The sequence below is a fragment of the Aethalodelphis obliquidens genome, unplaced genomic scaffold, assembly GCF_003676395.1.
Source record: "Aethalodelphis obliquidens isolate GAN/ISIS:26980383/991018 unplaced genomic scaffold, ASM367639v1 scaffold11, whole genome shotgun sequence".
In the NCBI taxonomy this organism is placed as follows: Eukaryota; Metazoa; Chordata; class Mammalia; order Artiodactyla; family Delphinidae; genus Aethalodelphis; species Aethalodelphis obliquidens.
In genome coordinates this window covers 19049106-19066967 of record NW_020837955.1, presented here as the reverse complement: position 1 = coordinate 19066967, position 17862 = coordinate 19049106, and the positions used below count along the sequence as shown (strand labels likewise).

Below are 17862 nucleotides of genomic sequence, written 5' to 3'. Positions count from 1 at the left end.
TGTCAGATAGGCTTGGCTCAGGCAGAAGGTGCTGGCAAGGGAGGGAGGAGTGGGGGGAGGGGGAGGGCTGGCGGGAGGAGGGAAGGGAGTACGTGCATGCAGAATCCCTGGTAACTGCAAAGGGAGTATTAGTCCAAGAGCTGCTGGCCCAGGAAATTGCTTTCTGCGGAAGCTTTACTTTTTCATAGTTTGCAATGCAAATTTAAAACATGAATGGGGCACAGAAAAGTATAGGACGGGCAGGTGGGGTGCCAGTTGGTATGTGATAACATCCAGAATCTTCAGCAGGGCCTTAATTTGCAAAAGAGGATTTCAAGTATTGAGAGAGAAACTTTTAGGAGATTAAAATAACTATAACTTATATTTTGTTGCAATTCCCTCCTCCACCATACACACCTTTTCTATGTTATTGTGTTCAGACTGGTCTCTAGCCCTGCTCAGTGTGCACTGCTGTCTCCTCCTCTGCACCTTGCTACAGCAAAGCCATAATCCAGCTTCTCGAACAGTGGCCATGGTGGTCATGGTGTAGTATTTTGGTTTTCGCAGCAGGCTGGAAACAGCAGCCCTATCTAAAGCTGGTGCACTTTAGACAACGTGCACACCGGCCCTGGGGGCTAAAGAGCACACCTCCCAAAGGCAGGAGCTCCCCTGCTTTGAGAAGGCATTAAGGCCAAGGCCCTTTATCTTCTGCTTTCTCTGATTCTCTTAATACCATGGACAGGCTTGGTGAAGCAGAATGTGGGGTCACCAGGCCTTGTTCTTGACTTTCCATGTTTTGTCTGCCCCACCTAGAGAGGTGTGGCTTTTGGCTTCAGGCTGGAGACACTTATGTCTATGTTGCTTCTGGAAGCTTCAGTGGTGATGGAGATGAGGATAAGCAGGGGATGGGCATCACTTTCATTATGCTGGCATAGCAAGTGGTCAGGTGTGAAGCTTCATACTGGCTTCTTTCTAGGAGCTGAGCTAGACAGGAAGACACAAAGAGAGGCCAGAAGGCAGCGTGGAGGGTGAGCTTTCTCCAAGTATAAATATCCGCCAGTCGTAAAGGCCATCGTGCAACGGTGGGGGTTACTTCTCCTCCTTTGTGTGTGGCTTGTTGCACATGTGACATGTGCTGGCTGGACAGAGAGGGAAGTAAAGCTGAGATGTGCAAGGTAAAGTGAAGTGGACCCCTTTCTGCTTGAGGCCACCATAAGTGTCCGTTCCTCCTTTCTTTGTTGACTGGGGAATTTTGAGAGAGATTAGCTTGAGTCTTGCCCTGGATCATTCCTGTGGTGCCTGATCAAAACTCTGTGGAGTCTCAGGAGCACAGTTTCCATATAGGACGCTGTCCAGATTCACTCAGCCGTCACTTAGCACAGGCTCCTCACCCTGAACTCATTGCACCGTGGACTTCAGGGGCTACAGAGAGGGCCTAGCTCAGAGCATGTGACCCACTGTCTCTTGCTCCTGAGGGCTCTACTCTTGCTGAATGCCTCTTTTTCTCCTGTTATTTTCTGCTTTGTTGCAGTGGTAGCATTAGTTGTCCTGGCCAAGGCTGGGCCTCTTTCCTCCTGGGCCTGAATGAGAAAAGACCAAGTGAGTGATTGGAGTGGGTCCTATCGTAAGTGACCCAAGAGGAGGGTCAGCTGGGTATGAAGGTGAGGTTCGTAACATCTGGCAGAGAGAGAGGGACACATGGGTTAATGTGTTTGAAGCACTCTACTTTCCTGGCCAATTTGAGTCTCACTAGCATCCACGGTAAGCTGTGGTTGAGAATAAAAACAGAAAGTTAACACAAAAAATAAAAATTATTCAAAGGATTCTTCACTTGTTAGAGGTTTGTGGCCAGGAAAATCCTTCTTTGCAGGCTGGTAATGGTAAGTCTAAGAATAAGGAGAGGAAAAGTTAGTTTTAAAATTACATTAGTTTGGCAGTGAGTATCAAAATAAAAATGTAAAAACCTTTCGACACATAAATTCCTCTTCTAGAAATTTATCCTAAGGCAATAATCAGACAGGTATGCAAGATGTATACATAAAGACTTATATTAAGAACACATAAATATCCATTAGTAGGAGTCTAGTTAAATATTTTACATTCACCCAATAGAATACTATATAGCCATTAAAAGGATGATATAGATGTACATATTTATTGACCCCCAAAGATGTCATAACATAGTGTTGAATGAAAAAAGGTCACAAAGCAGTATGATAGTTATTTGACTATCTTTTCAGTTATTTCTTATGTGGTAGATTTATGCTGACATTTACTTTCGTTTTACTTTTTTGTATTTAAGTTTTTTTTTATAATGAGCCTATTTTTATTAATAGAAAAAACATAAATTACATTTAAATGTCTATTTCAATATCAGGTAACTGTAGAGAGAACCCTTCCTTTTCCCCTTACAGTTATTTAAATTAAGGATACATGGACCTACATTTATTTATTATTTTAAACAGTTTCATTGAAGTATAATTTACATAATATAAAGTTCACCCACTTTAAGTGTACAATTCCATGAGTTTTAGCAAATTTACAGTGTTGTGCATCCATCACCACGATTCAGTTTAGAATATTTCCATCACCCTGAAAAGGTCCTTCCTTACACTTGCTTTTGCAGCATTAAACATGGTTTCATACTTGGGACCTTTTGTGGGAAAAGAAATAAGTTAAAATACTGAAATTTTTTTAAAAAGACAAGGCAAACTCAGAACTAATTTTCTATGTAATGCATATCTCTGAGTGCCAGCCTTATAGATGTATCAAGAATACTGCTGTGTGCAAGGATGCATGGGGAATATGAAGCACAAGAGACAGTTTTTACCATCCAGGGGCTTATATTCCAGTTGGTAAAATAATACATGTACTCAGACAACACTGTATATACGCAGTGTGAGTGCCATCAACTGTCAAGGTTATCGATAGGAAATCAGAGGAAAGCAGTAGCCTTTTTGTTAAATAAGGAGAGCTTCCTGGATGACATGGAATTTGAAGTGGGACTTAAAAGATGGTTCTATTTAAATTGCAGACAGGAACTTGAGGGCAGGGGAGTGGTATGAGCAAAGACATACTAAAGGATAGGGAAGCTCATGTAAGTTTGGAAGTTCAGAGCAGGTAAGTTTGGGAGTTCAGAGCAGACAAGTTTGTGTAAAGGAGTAGTGGGCAATGTGGCTGGAGGGGAGCTTTGGGGCCTGGTTTTGGAGGGCTTTGAAGAGCAGAGTTTGACTTTAATCTGAGAATAATAGGGAACCATGGAAGATCTTTGGCCAGATTGAAGCAGTTAAATGATTAATGTGGTGGCACAGTGTGTAGGATACTTTGGAGGGGGGGAGACTGAGGCTGTTTGGATGCTTTTCCGGAGTACACTTTGTTAGCAGTAACGGACTGGATTCCTGAGGACAGCAGGAGAAACAGGAAAAAGTCTGTAGGTGGTCATGACTGCTTGTGGGGGAGAGAGGGGAGAGACCTGCCTGAGTTCCTCTATGGGCTTGATGGCAGACGGGGACCCTAGCTTTGAGAAGACTGAGTTCTGTTTGAGGCAGTGAAGGGACAGTGAGGTAGCCATGGCCAGAGACAGCCAGGAGTGGTGGCCTGGAGCTCAGACCCAGGGTTGAGATGTGGAAGGCTTCGGCATGGAGACGACAGTTGAAATAACATGAGGGATTAGCACCAAAAGGAAGCTCAGAGAGAAGTAAAGACAGCTGGGCAGGGAGAAACCAAGAAGCAAAAGGTACCATCACAGAGGCAGGAGGAAAAGTAGGAGCAGAGAGAGAAGGAGAGAGAGAGAAAGAAGGAGAGAGACAGGTAAAGGGAGAGCGAGGCATCCCCAAGAGCAGACAGTAGACAAATGAGGATTTGGGGGCAACTTACATAAAGTATCACTACCTTTCTTGTTATGCCTTCTCCCTATTCTAAGTGACAGGCAAGATAGGTAAGAGAAAAATGCGTAGCTTGATATTGATGGATGGAGATTGGCAAGCATTTTATTCTCCTTGCTTGATTTAAGCATTTTGTAGTTTTCAAACCACAAAAAATCCTAAGTTTTGCTTTCTCTCAGGTTCTTTCCTCTGGCTCCTATTCTGTTCTGTGTTGTTCTACCTTATGGTTATTTTCTTTTTTTTCTTGAGGGTTGCCTACTTTGGGCGTGGTAATTTTTTTCACCTCAGTTCACAAAACCACTCAGTGTAAGCTGGGTTTTGGAGGGTCAGCAACTGAGCTAGAGATGCTAAGTGACAATGTGAGGGAGTATCATTCATCCCAGTTTTTTTCTCCATGTATAATGGTATCCTGGGCAAAGCAAGAGAGGCTAATTTAGGAGAGAGAGAAAAGCCAGTCGGCCACTTTGCCATTTGGAGAGATTTGGCATCAGAGCCCAGGGACTGCCCAGGTTCTGGGCTTCCTTGGGCAACTATGCCTGTCCAAAAACTTTTTATTTAAAGAGAATTAAATAGAAACTTTCAAATCCTCCTTGGGGTTTTGAGGGTAGTAATTCCATGGGGCTTGTCAGTTGTGTTTGAAGCTAGTGGTGAAGAGGGCGGAGTGAAGAGAAGCGAAGGGGTGGAGATGGGAAGCAGAGAAGGAATCAGAGAGAGAAATTTTATTGAGGGAGAATTTGCTGGGTTTATGGGAGGGAATCTCTCCCCTCCTCCCCATTCGGGTTTGAAAGGGCCGGTGAATCTTTGATTAGGTGCAGGTCAAAAGAATTTACACATTGTGACCTTAATAACTAGAGGTGATTGGCAGGCGGGCTGTGGGGAGGGGGCTGCGGGCCCCTTTCATCTCACTTAGCACAGAGGAGAGACAATGGGCCCGCCGATTCTCCTTGTTGTCCCTTGTTTGAAAAGGTCTGGTGTCTCTACTAGGTACCTGTGACATGGGGGTCTTGATTGGGGTCTCATAAAGGCCCTTGTCAGTATGTCCAAAGGCCAAGAGTACAAAAGCAAGCAGTGGGTGGGGTCTCAGCTGACCACTGAAGAAGGGAGGGGAGGGCCCGGGAGGCAGTGGAGGGAGAAGCAACCCCCGATGGGAGCCCTTATAGAAGGAGGGGAGGAGGGGGGCAGAGAAGGGCCATTTTTGTCCCTAATTCATCAAGCACATCTGCAGAATTGTCCAAGCTGCTGCCTCCCAGTTTCAAAAGAAAAAAATGATCGTTTGATAAACCGTCTTCGATTCACCACTTTCTCACAAGGGTGGGAGACCCAGCCCTGACCTCTGTATGATTTCACATCAGGACCAGGCTTTCTTTCCCCCACCCCCAAATTGCTAGAGAAACTTTGAAATGTATCCTGTGGCTTTCTCTCTCCCTTCTTCAAACCCCGCCACCCCCGTTTCCCACCCTCTCCACCCCACTGGCCTCTGTTTTCTTCCTGGGCGCTCCAGAGTGTAGGCGAGTAATTAGTCCCCTCTTTCTGGGGCACAATGAAGCCAGGGTGTTTGGCGGGGCCCTCCCCACCGCTCACAGAGCCAGGGGCCTGGGGGGAAGGACCAGGTGGCATGTGCAGTGTGTTCCAAGCCTGTACAATTGCTGGGGCACAGGGCTGGGGGCTCAGGGACTAGTGTGCTCCTGCTTCTTGAAGGAATGTGCAGAGGCTCACGCATTAATGGCTCCCACACAATGCTTGCATTTTTTTCCAGGCAGAGGCATCCTCCCCGTGAAAAGGCTGCCCAACCTGGAGCCCAGGCGGGAGCTTTGGCGGCCACGATGGCATTATTTCCCACCCTGCGCTTAGTCACTTGGAGCTAACATGGGAGACCAACAGGCCGCGTCTCCCGAGAGCCCGATCTTTGTATCCGATGTGTGCTCCCCCTCTGCCTTGTCAGTTTTGTGTGTTCACGGAGTGTTGATTTTAATGCGGGCCTGTGTTGGGCTGGGAGGCCAGGCTGGGGGGCCTCAGGTCTTTGTCTTGCAGGGCCTCTTCTTCTTGGAGGGTCTGCGGCCCTGGAGGCTAGTGGCAGATTTGAGAGATAGGGTGAGATGCCAACTCTGGCTGGCAGAGGATTCCCCCATCCGTGCGTCTGTCAGAGACTACGACGGGGTGCCTGGAAAACAAGAGCACCTTGGGATGCTCAGGCACACGCTTGCTTGCCCCCCTCCCCACCCCCGAGGGGGGCGGTTAGTTCTACCACGTAAAGCTTGAAGTGAGTTACATCCCCCTTGTGACTGAGTACGGCAGGAGCACAGATTGTGAGTCTCAGGGAGCCAGGGCAGGGCCTTGTCTCCAGGGGTCGGAGGAGGTGGAGGCAAGCAGGAGGGGTGCTGGGAGAGCATAAGTCTGCTGCAGATGACTACCCAGCAATTGGTAAGGGTCAGGGGAGAACAGGACCAGGCAGAAAAGAGGCGAAGTGTCTGGGGGAGCATTGGCAAATCGCAAATGCTCATCTCCGGCAGTTAAGGGGAGAGGCCCTAGAAACCAGGGACAGAAGGGGAGGCATTTTCCCCAGTGAGAAGAACTGGGGCCTCGTAACAGGTAGACCCACTAGGGGTGGTCTAACAGGATGTCTTCGGTCTTTACCATTCGCCTCGCTGCAGTATAGCCATGTGCCGGGAGCCGGGGGAGAGGGTGTCTTTACCCATTCTGGGCCCCTAGCCTGGCTGGAGAGAAGATGCATATGCATGATTTGAAGAGAGGAAGACTCTGGGAGCATCAACCTGGTTGTGGCCTGCTCTACTTCTGGGGAGAGAGAAACCTAGGGATACCTTTGAGTCAGGGAGGACCTGCCCACCCCACACCTATAGCCAGGCCATGGTCCTGGCATCTGGTGTGGTGCTGGGGGTGGGGCCTTCATCCTAGGAGTCAGGTTTTTAGCAAGGGACTGTGTCCTCACTTTCCATACAATCAGAAGGCAGAGATGCAGGCTGGCCACTGAGATGAGGTGGCCTGGGAGAGACATCCCGCCAGGGTTCCCCGAGCACAGGGGCTCCTCTGTGCTGCTGTTGGCACCCTTCAGACTGTCTCAGGAATGGGTGCCAGTCACACACCAGGCCTGATGAGGGGAAAGAAGCTGGAGCTCCAAGACCTTTGAGGGACCTGAGTTCCAAAGGGGCCCACCAGGAAGGAGCAGCTCCTGTTTTGGGTCCCTCCGTGGCAAAGGACATTTCTTTCATTGAGAAATGGGCACTCACAGCAATACCCACCCCCTCTTTTTTTCTTTTACTCTTCTTTTCCCTTAACTTTTCCAAATGTTGTTTCTCCTTTCCGTTCTCTTCCATTTTGTGGACAACTCATAAAGAGCCTGAAAGAGACAGATTATGTGTATGGATGTGATGATGAAGGGAAGGGGTATCAGGGATAGTCAGGCTGGGGCTCCAAGGTTATAGAAAACACTGTCTCTTCCCCCAGGTTGTCTTGCCAGGGCCTGGCTGGAAGGCACCAACAGATCATAACCTTTAAGTGCAAACTCGACGGAGGAGAGAGATGGAATCATGGGAACAAATTAGACATATCTATAGGGGGTGTTCAGCTGGAGAAAATGAGCATTTCTTACTAATTGGAGCACGGGGCATTTCATTATTAAGCTTCATCGCAAGGGGGAAGAGTGCAGCAGGCCTCTTTGGGGATTCCCTGGGCTGTTTTTTTCCCTTTTAGAAGTATAATTGTATTTAGGTTGGAAGAAGAGGCAGGAATTGCTCTTGATAACTTTGTGGAGCGCCCAGGGATTTCAGGCAGAGTTTGGAGCAAGGTGGCTGGAGCGATGGACCAGTGGAGATTGCTTAGAGTCCACCCTCATTCCTTGACGGTAAAAGGCGAAAAAGCCCTGGTGGTGGTGGGCACCTCGATTCTGGAACTAAGATTGAAGAATTTGATTTTAAATTTATTTTATTTATTTATTTTTGGCTGTGTTGGGTCTTTGTTGCTGCTCGCATGCTTTCTCTAGTTGCAACAAGCGGGGGCTACTCTTCGTTGCGGTGCGCGGGCTTCTCATTGCAGTGGCTTCTCTTGTTGCGGAGCATGGGCTCTAGGCGCGTGGGCTTCAGTAGCTGTGGCACGCGGGCTCAGTAGTTGTGGCTCGCAGGTTCTAGAGCGCAGGCTCAGTAGTTGTGGTGCACGGGCTTAGTTGCTCTGCGGCATGTGGGATCTTCCCGGACCAGGGCTCGAACCCGTGTCCCCTGTATAGGCAGGCGGATTCTTAACCACTGTGCCACCAGGGAAGCCCCTGGAACTAAGATTGAAGAATTTGGAATGACAAGAAAAATGTTGATCAGAAAGCCTGCCATCCTGGGAGACTTGATATTTGACCATCTTAACTTTTGTATTAAAATTACAAAATGGAGGAATTCAGATGCAGTGCAAGGGTCTAACACAACTGCTGTTTCCTAGAAAGCATAGGCCCTTCTCCTTTGGGGCCAGGGAGGGGGTGGGCTGGGCTGGGCTGGCCTTTAACTGGGCCTTCTGGGATGCATAGTAACTTCTGTCCAGGCAGGGGCTCCCTGGTCCTGTCCATGGATGATTATCTGAGTCAGTCAGATGAGCTTGGCCTTAAAGTTCTGACTCCTTTTCCTGCTGCTGCTTCCCTAGGGCTCATGTCTAAAGTACGATCAGTCCCCAAGAAAACTCTGATCTAGGGGGCTTGCTCGAAGACACAACTTGTCTAGGTTCTGTTTAGTCAGATTATCTGGTGTTCAGTGTTCTTAGGGAAGCTGAGAAAAGGTACTGTTTTGTCATGGGAGAGTTTTTTCCCATGGCTTGGGTCCTAAGAGCAGGGGTACAAAAACTCATTTTTTTTTTATTTTATTAAAAAAATTTTTTTTTTTCTGGTACACGGGCCCCTCACTGCTGTGGCCTCTCCCGTTGCGGAGCACAGGCTCCGGAGCGCAGGCCCAGTGGCCATGGCTCACGGGCCCAGCCACTCCGCGGCATGTGGGATCTTCCCGGGCCAGGGCACGAACCCGTGTCCCCTGCATCGGCAGGTGGACTCTCAACCACTGCGCCACCAGGGAAGCCCACATGACTCCTTTTGAAATATGGTTTTCTCAGGGTATATGCCCAGTAGTGGGATTGCTGGGTCGTATGGTAGTTCGAAAAAATCTCATTTAGAATCAGTGCTGCTTGTGACTTCATCAAAGGACTAGAGTTTTTGCTTTTTCCCACTCAAACCATCCTTTGCTTTTAATCCACAGGTCTCTGACTTAGCTCAACCTCCTTGAGGTTCCCGGGACTTTAAATATACAGGATGTCTTCCTGTGGTGGTTAGACCTAATCCCTGATGGAGGCCTGATCCCTTTCTTCAGGGGATTGGGTGAGATTTACGAGCTCACTGAACACCTTATTTCTCAGGTACTTACGAGGCAGCTTACTTCTATCTTCCTCTCTGCTCCCTCTCATTTTTCCCCATTCCTCCCCACAAAGAGGGAGAAGTATCCCTTTGTGCACTTTCTACCTCTCCAAAGAAAAGGAGAGGAGATGATCAGAGGAAGCAGTTAGCACCTAATGAAAATTAACTGAACAATAGATAGTCAATGCTGGGTTTTTAATTTTCAGGCACAGGTTCTGTGCCCTTCTCTCCGCAGCTCTGTGTGTATGCATCTGTCACCTGTCTCTGAGCCCAGGCATCTGTAAAGTGTGTGTCAGGGTGTCAGGCAGGTTCCTTGGTCTCTGGGTGCCCCTCCCCCCAAGCAAGAACAACCTGAGATGATCCACATGGAATCCTCTGCCTTAACCTTCATTACTTTATGTTGATGTCACTGCTTCTCCTGGGACGGGGTCACCTCAAGAAGACAGCTCAACATAAGTGAGTGTACATATATGTGGATTCTTAAAGCCACTGGGTTTCATCATTTTCTCTTCCCTAGAGCATGGAGGAGGAGCTAGGGACCTGGTTGTTGAGTTTCTGGCAATCACTGTGTTTCCTGAAGGTCTTATATTTTTCTCCAGATTATCTTTTGCCCAGTCTTCCTTTTGGGACTCCCCTTTTCTGTGAATTTTCCTCCTCTTGGTGGTGGAGTGCAAGGAAATGTCGTTTTCTGGAAGAAGATGTGTGCTTCTCAAGCAAGTCGCGGTGGGTAGCTGTGGTCGTCGGGGAGAATCAGGGCCTGAGCACAGAAGAGGCAGGAGCTGTTGAAGTGGCAGCGGCCCAGGCCTGTGCTGGTGGCAGCTGACCCGAGGGTTCTGAGCAGCTTTATCATGAGGGTCTAAACTCCTTGGCTTTTCCACAGAAGGAGCAGGGAGGCGGATGGGAAGTGGGTTCTCTAGAAACCTTTGACTTGAGAATACCTCAACTTAGCAGCAGCTAACAGTACCCGGTATGCGGCACAGGTACTGTGTAGCAATGAAAGCCTGAAGTGAGGTGGGTCACCCAGTCAGTAAATCAGGAACCCCCAGCACTGTCAAGTGTGTTTGCAAATCTGTGTCATTTCTTTTATTCTTCTGAAAGGTTTGTGTCCCATCCCAAGTGCCTTAGTGGGAAAGAAAGGAAACTTACAATCAGATGAGCTTTTTGGTATCCTAATGTTTTTCCAAAGAGAAAACCCCATAGTTTTTATAGTTTGTGACTTCAAAAATGCATGACAAAAACATGCCACCAGGAAAAAATCTGTTCCAAAGCAAGTGTTGGGCATGTGGTGTGAGTGGGTTGAGCTAGACCTGAGGAATTGGATGGGATGGCAGGCAGCTGCTTAGGGAAGGAATTCCCAGTCCGAACGTCTCCTTAAACTGCTGTATGAAAAGCTCTCCTTTGTCAAAGACCCAGTGTGAATAATCCCTCCCCTCATTCTCTCTAAGGTAGTAGGACCGAGGAAGGTCTGGAGTCAGTGCTCTGGGGCCCAGTGGAAGAGAGCCAACAGAGGCAGAATGACCTGTGAGTGAGGGCTCCTTTCGTGGAAATAATGAAGGAAACAGATAAGTTAAGGTCCCCATTGGAATCTCCTCTGCCCATTGCCAAGGCCTGGGGCTAGGAGGACATGATTCTTAAGAATAAGTGGGCTCCAGCAGCCTCTGGTGTCATACCTCCATTTGGAAAGCCATGCATACCCATGACTAGTAGGACTGCATGGGTGTTTGTGGACCTGGGGAGCTGAAAGTCCCAGAGTTTTGTGGTAGGGTTGATTGAAGCCATGCTTGTGCCCCATCCCTAACCACTCCCATCCAGGAGGTAGAAAACATCCCTCCTGGCCTCTTGGGACCAACTCTTGCTCCACTGGGACATCAAGTCTCAGAAGAGGGAAAATATGTGTTAGGTGCTGTGAGATCACTGTTGGCTATGATCTGAATCCTGGGTTTGAAATTAATTGGGTTGCAGGAACAACTTCCTTTTATTATTTTTTAAAACCACCTAAATACCCCAAAACCAAATTTAAAAACCCCCAAACCTTTCATCCTTCTCCTTCTCCCTGTGGTTTTATTTGCTGGGTAGTGAAAAGTGCTTTCCCCAGCCTTCTTTGGGTTGCCGTGCTGAACAAAGTGAGAAACCCAGGGAAGGAGGAAGCTGGTGCCAAAAGGGCTGGCCGATCCTCCCTGCCACACACACACCCTGCAGCCCTGCGTCCCCTGGCCTCCCCCAGCCGCCTCACCGTCTGGGCTGCAGCCCAGACAAGCAAAGGCGTCTTGACCAACAACAAGCCCCAGCTTTGTTGGGCCTGTGGGGGAAATACTTTCTGGAGCTCAGGGATCTCCTCTGAGAACCACCTGTGCCTCCCGGCCTCCTGCCTAGCCTGGGCCTTCTGGCACAGGGACCCCTGCATTCCAGCCAGCAGGCTGATGGGAGAGAGTGGGCAGGAGCGAGGGAGAGGGCCAAGGGGGCTGTGGTCAGTTTGAGGGGGCACAGATTCCAACCTGCCCCTTTAAGGCCCCCGGTTGGCTCAAGATCTCCTGCGTCCCTGGCCAGGTTTAATTCGTCCTATCTGTCATCAGCATTGACAGTAGCTTTCTGAAGTAATCTGCAGAATAGGGACAGGGAACCCGAGGTCTCTCTTCTTAACCCAGTTCCTGGTGCTTCAGGAGGGGAATGATACAGGCTTCTTTTACTAGGCCATTTCAGGACCAGGAGTCCCCAGTGCCTCTCTAATGCCTAGCTGATGATGGTGATAATGATGAGGACGAGGATGACTGACACATACGGGTGCCAGCTAAACGCCGAGCACTATGCGGAGCCCTTTATATCTCACTTAATCCTTCCAAATAGGTACCGTCACCATTGTCAGTTTACAAGCAAGGAAACTGAGGCCTAAGAGAGGTTAATTCACATGCTCAAAGTCACATCTGGTAATTAATGCACCCAGGGTTTGAGTCCTGGCATCTGACTCCAGAGCTCATGTTTGTTTTTTGTTTTTTTTGCGGTACCCGGGCCTCTCACTGCCGTGGCGTCTCCCGCTGCGGAGCACAGGCTCCGGACGCGCAGGCTCAGCGGCCATGGCTCACGGGCCCAGCCGCTCCGTGGCATGTGGGATCTTCCCAGACTGGGGCACAAACCCGTGTCCCCTGCATCGGCAGGCGGACTCTCAACCACTGCGCCACCAGGGAAGCCCCTGAGCTCATGGTTTTTAACCATTGTGTTACCCTGTCTGCTTTCTCAGCCCACAGGGATCTTGCTCTCATTTGGGATTAGAACTTGTTGATTGTCTTGAATTGTTTCCAATTTAAAAAAAAAAAATGAACTGAAGACTTGACTCTCTGGCTGGGCCTTAAAACTGAGTTTTGATTTTCTTGAACATCCTAGCTCCTAGCACAGGGCTGGCTTGGATAGCCTTCAGGTACTTGTTGAAAGAATGAGGTCCCTCTCTCTGCCTGCCTCCAGCTCAGGAATTGCCCAGGCAAGGCCTTGTTCCATGACAGTGGTGGTCAGTCCCAGGGCAGGAGCATCCATCTGAAGGGGGAGGTGGCTGTGCAGGTGGGACACTAGGCTGATGCAGGGGCAGCAGAAGGTGGGAAGACAGAATCCAGGCCCGATGTGACTGCAGCCAAGCCAGTTGTTCTGCGCAACAGGCCTGCTTGTCCCCTGCAGGTGGTCAGTATGGGCTGCTCCCAGAAGGAGGAGGCCATTCCAGGGCTGGCAGGGCGTGAGGGGAGGGTCCACTTTCACGTCTCTGAACTGTGGGTGTTTGGTTTAGCCACCCTTTACGTTGTAGACTCCTCTGCAGGGAATCACTCTGAACCTCTTTCGGCAGGGCTGGAGGTGGGGTGAGGACAGGAACAGTCGTTCCTAAGAGCTAGTCCAGGCCAGTGAGGGAGCGGGGTTGGGGGAGCATGTCCTACTGTAGTAGTGTTTAAAGCCAGATCTCAATTTTGGATAAAGAGGTTAAAAGTTTGACCTGACCACTGCCTATCAGCCACATGCGGAATTGCTCCAGGTGCCCCAGAGGTAATTGCCCCTGAATATAGTTCATCTGGGCTCTCACAGACTGTCGTGTGTGGTGAGGGTTTTGATGGCAAATGGGGGCATGATCCCACTTCTGTTGGTGTGACTCGAGGGCAGCCGGGAGGCAGGGCCGTAGAGAGTGGCCTGTGCTACGGGAAGCTCAGCTTTGTTCCTTTTCATCAGTCCTGGGTTCTGCTGGGTAGTAACGTTCTTAGTGGAGTGTTAGTAGTACAGTAGTCCTGGATGGTTTCAGGTTCTGGGATTTCCCGGTAGGGCTCTGAGGTCTGCGTCGCAGGCAGAAGGTTGGAGGCCATGTGGGTGTGGCTCGGCCCCCACCCCTCACCTGTGCTCAACCGGAACAGCTCCTCTGGTTCCTGTTTTATAAATCTATTAGAGATGCTAACTCACAAAAGTTTTCTGTTGCTTTTATAAAAAGTTAAAGACAGTGCTCTGGTACAACTGTTTCCCATTGTACAGACAAGAAATGTGAGGCCCTGGGAGGTTACAGGCTTGCCCAAGGTCAAACAGCTTGTGAGCAGCCTATCTGGCACTGAAAGCTTGCCTGCTGAGTCCCAGCTCCGGGCCCTTTCCAGTGCCCACAGTGCTGCCTGCCTTGCTGCCTGCCCGGGCCTGTGTTCTTGCCTGGCACAGATCTCAGCTTCTCATTCTCTCCCTCACCCATGCACAGCTCATCTGTCACCCAGCCCTTCTGTTTCTAGTTTTCATTTTTTCATTCTTTCAAGGAGAACTGCTTCTCTCTCTCCTGGGTCTGGGGTCAGGGCTCTCCTAGGGCTGGTAGTGAGAGGCTGGCAGGCCTGCTTGCTGCCGGCTCAGTGGTTACTTCCAGTGCTGGAGCCCATATTTGGATACCTTGGCGCTGACCTCAAGTAAGCCACAAGCTGCTTTCACCCTGTGCCTCCCTAGCCTCAGGGCCACCCCTAAGCAGAGGACTCGCTTTCCTCTGCTTAGCTGGGCAGTAGGGACTGCTGGGACGGCAACAGTAGACCTAAGTGTTAGAGGAGCCCTGGGTCTCCCGTCTCTGCACTCCCAGGGGAGCCCGGCTCTTTCCCTAAAGCTTCCTGATTTAGGGCTGTCCGTGAAGGCCCAAACGTAATGTGAGCTCCAGCCCCAGGACCTCTGGAGAGAGCCGGACAGACACAGCACTGTGGTCCTCTGGCCCCCCTTGTCCCGCCCCAGCTCAATCCACCACCTTTTCCTCCTTCTTTGCTTCGTAAATGCAGATCTGTGGTGCCAGGTACAAGTCAACCGTCTTGCGTGCCTCTGCCTCCCAGAAAGCTGTTTGGGGCCACTGGCCCTGATTGGAAGACACAGATTGGGTGGGTGACGATGTAGGTCCCTTGTCCAGCCCCCAGTCCCAGCTGCCCCCACCAGCCCTGGTCTGGCTCACCACAGGGCCCAATTCAGAGGCCTCTTTTGTTTGACTTGCACCAAGCAGCCCCAGCTCACCGTTCCCACATGCCGAAGTTTCCCCACCATTCAAGGGGAAGGCTGAAAAGCCCTCAGCTAATTGCGTTGGGCTGAAAATTACCACTTCCCTGCGTTCCCCTGCTGCTGAGGACATTTGTGTCACTGCTGTATTTAGGGGGAACAAAGGCCCCCTGCGGGGAGAGCCCAGGTACGAATGTGGGATGGGGGGAATAATTGCAGTCTCTCCAGGTGAAAGCCCCTGTTAAACTTCAGTAAGTCAATTAGGCTGGGGGGGGCAGAGACCCCCCCCGCAATAAACTGGCCCACTGAGCAATTAAAGAAAATCATTTTAGCTTTGAGGAGAGAAACTGCTTATTAGAAATTTTGTGGGTCCCCCCTCCTCCCCTACCCCAGCCCCCCCTTAGTGATGAAACAACAAAACGCCTTCCTCAATAGAAGTGTTTCTCCTCCTCCCACTCATTGTGTGGCCTGAAAGCACTTACCGTGGGCGGGCAGAGGGAGGGACAGAGACAGGCCAAAGTGGGTAGAAAATGGCCGGGGCTTAACACCTGGGCTGACTAAAAATCACGAGTACCCAGGAAGACTGAGGAGAGAGACTCCTCCTGCAGGGCACAGTGGGTACATAGGGGTTTATATGTGGGGGGCATGCGTGTGCCCACGGACTGCTCTCCTCATCAGGAGTGGAAACACCAAGCAGTGGGTGCAGCTGTGTGATTATGTGTGCAGCATCTTGGGTGCCCCCTTACCGAAAGGAGCAAACACAGGCTGTATGTGTGTGTCTACTTGTGTGTGCCTTCTCGGCAAAGGAGGGCAAGGCCAAGACAACCCAGCTGGGCATATGCACCTCTTCCCAAGGCTGTGACTGGGCCCATGTTCTCTGTCCTCCCAGGAGCCAAATACCTACACCTGGGAGTTGAGCCACAGCATAGCTTTCCACCTCGGATAGTCAGCAACTGAGGGCTGAGTGGCCGGCAGCCACCTACTGGCCCTGGGCCGAGAATGGTCTGGGGGGAGGTGGTGAAGGATGGACCTGTAATCTCAGTGTTCTTCATGTTGCTTGGGTGGGGGTGAGGTATGGTGACTCAGCAGGAAAGGGATCAGTGGCCTGGGCTGGCATGTGCTTTCTTGGTATCTGGCGTGGCTGATACGGCTCATGGTGGGACTCTCCAGTTGGCAAAACCCCTGCCTTCAAATTTCTTCTTCCCAAGGAGAAGCACAATTTGGAAAGATAAGGTGATCTTATTTTATCTTATCTGGGTAGGGCAGTAGACTTACACGTCAAAAGTCTGTAATTTGGTAATTTATAGGTGTGTATGCACACGTGTCCCCACAGATCACAGGTGGCATAGGTAGGTAGGTACCGTACCCCACATGTTGGTACTTTAAGGGAGGTTCTGGTGGCACTGATGGTGGGCATGACGTTGAGTCAGGTACTGCCCTGGCCCCAGCGCTTCCCTGTGGCTCCTGATGTGTTTGGCCTTTATTCCAGTGTTCCAAAGAGGTGAAATGAAACATTGAGGGGTTGACTTTTCCCAGAAAACAAATATGCCAAGTTATTTGCCTAGTAAGGGGCGTTAGGAGGTGGAATTTGGTGCCTTCAGGCTGCCCGTGGGGAGATGAGGGCTGCTGACAAAGTTCTGAGTAGGAGCATGGAGGTGAAGTTTTACGTAGAGCAAGGACTGGGTGGAATTTCGGGGTCTTGGGTGGGTGTGGAATAGCTTGGAGAGAAGCAGGAACGGGGAGCTGCTCACTGTGTCTGGCTCCACACCGTAACTACCTGTAAGGAGATGGGTCTTTGGAGGAACCTGAAGCTCAAATGCTTGTCATGTTTTGATTCAAAATTTTTATAGGTGTATATAGATAGATACACATAAACACATGTACACATGTGTCTATTCATGCAATATATAGTGATATGTTTACAGCGTTTTTATATAACATCTGATATCATTTATTATTTTATGCTCCAGAATGTGGTTGCCCATGAATGGGCCCTGGTTTCCTCATACTTAATTTCTGATTTATGACTTCAAATGTCCTTCTGACATAGGGCCAGCTTCAGTTAAAAAAAAAAAAAAAAAAGAGTAAGAGAGGGGAATTCCCTGGCAGTCCACTGGTTAGGACTCTGTCCTTCCACTGTAGGGGACACAGGTTCGATTCCTGGCTGGAGAACTAAGATCCCACATGCCACACTGTGCGGTCAGAAAGAAAAAAGAGTGAGAGAGTTTTTTGGGGGGACTGCTTTAGGTATATGTGGGGGTTTTTTTCACATCTTTATTGGAGTACAATTGCTTTACAATGTTGTGTTAGTTTCTGCTGTACAACAAAGTGAATTGGCTATATGTATGCATATATCCCCATATCCCCTCCCTCTTGTGTCTCCCTCCCACCCTCCCTATCCCACCCCTCTAGGTGGTCACAAAGCATCGAGTTGATCTCCCTGTGCTATGCGGCTGCTTCCCACTAGCCATTCATTTTACATTTGGTAGTGTATATATGTCAGTACTACTCTCTCACTTCGTCCCAGCTTCCCTTTCCCTGCCCACCTTGTCCTCAAGTCCGTTCTCTATGTCTTTGTCTTTATTCCTGCCCCAGCCACTAGGTTCATCAGTACTGTTTTTATAGATTCCATATATATGCGTTAGCACACGGTATTTGTTTTTCTCTTTCTTTTTTTTAGAATTTTTCTCTGGCTTGTCATTTGTGTTTGTGTTTGTGTGTGTGTCTGTGTTTTTGTTTGTTTTTTGGCTGCATTGGGTCTCCGTTGCTGCACATGGGCTTTCTCTAGTTGCAGCGAGTGGGGGGCTACTCTTTGTTGTGATGTACAGGCCTCTCATTGTGGTGGCTTCTATTGTTGTGGAGCACAGGCTCTAGGCGTGTGGGCTTCAGTAGTTGCAGCATGCGGGCTCAGTAGTTGCAGCACACAGGCTATAGGGTGTGCGGGCTTCAGTAGTTGTGGTGCGCGGGCTTAGTTGCTTCTCAGCATGTGGGATCTTCCCAGACGAGGGATTGAACCCCTGTCCTCTGCATTGGCAGGTGGATTCTTAACCACTGCGCCACCAGGGAAGTCCCTGTTTTTCTCTTTCTGGCTTACTTCACTCTGTATGACAGAATGTGGGTTTTTCGGTTTTATTTTTT

The 17862-nt window shown here is 49.6% G+C and overlaps 1 protein-coding gene across 5 annotated transcripts in view; it reads left to right on the top strand.

Annotated features, from left to right (window-relative positions):
• Positions 1–17862, top strand: part of FBXW4 (F-box and WD repeat domain containing 4) — an 80350-nt gene that overhangs the window by 35850 nt on the left and 26638 nt on the right. Inside the window, exon 6 of one of the 5 annotated variants that reach the window (XM_027112361.1) lies at positions 5620–7871. The exons of the other annotated variants lie outside the window; for them this stretch is intronic. Coding sequence (XP_026968162.1) covers positions 5620–5728 — 109 coding nt within the window. The 3' untranslated portion in view covers positions 5729–7871. Of the gene's footprint in view, positions 1–5619; positions 7872–17862 lie in introns of those variants that run through there. 5 annotated transcript variants of the gene reach the window in all.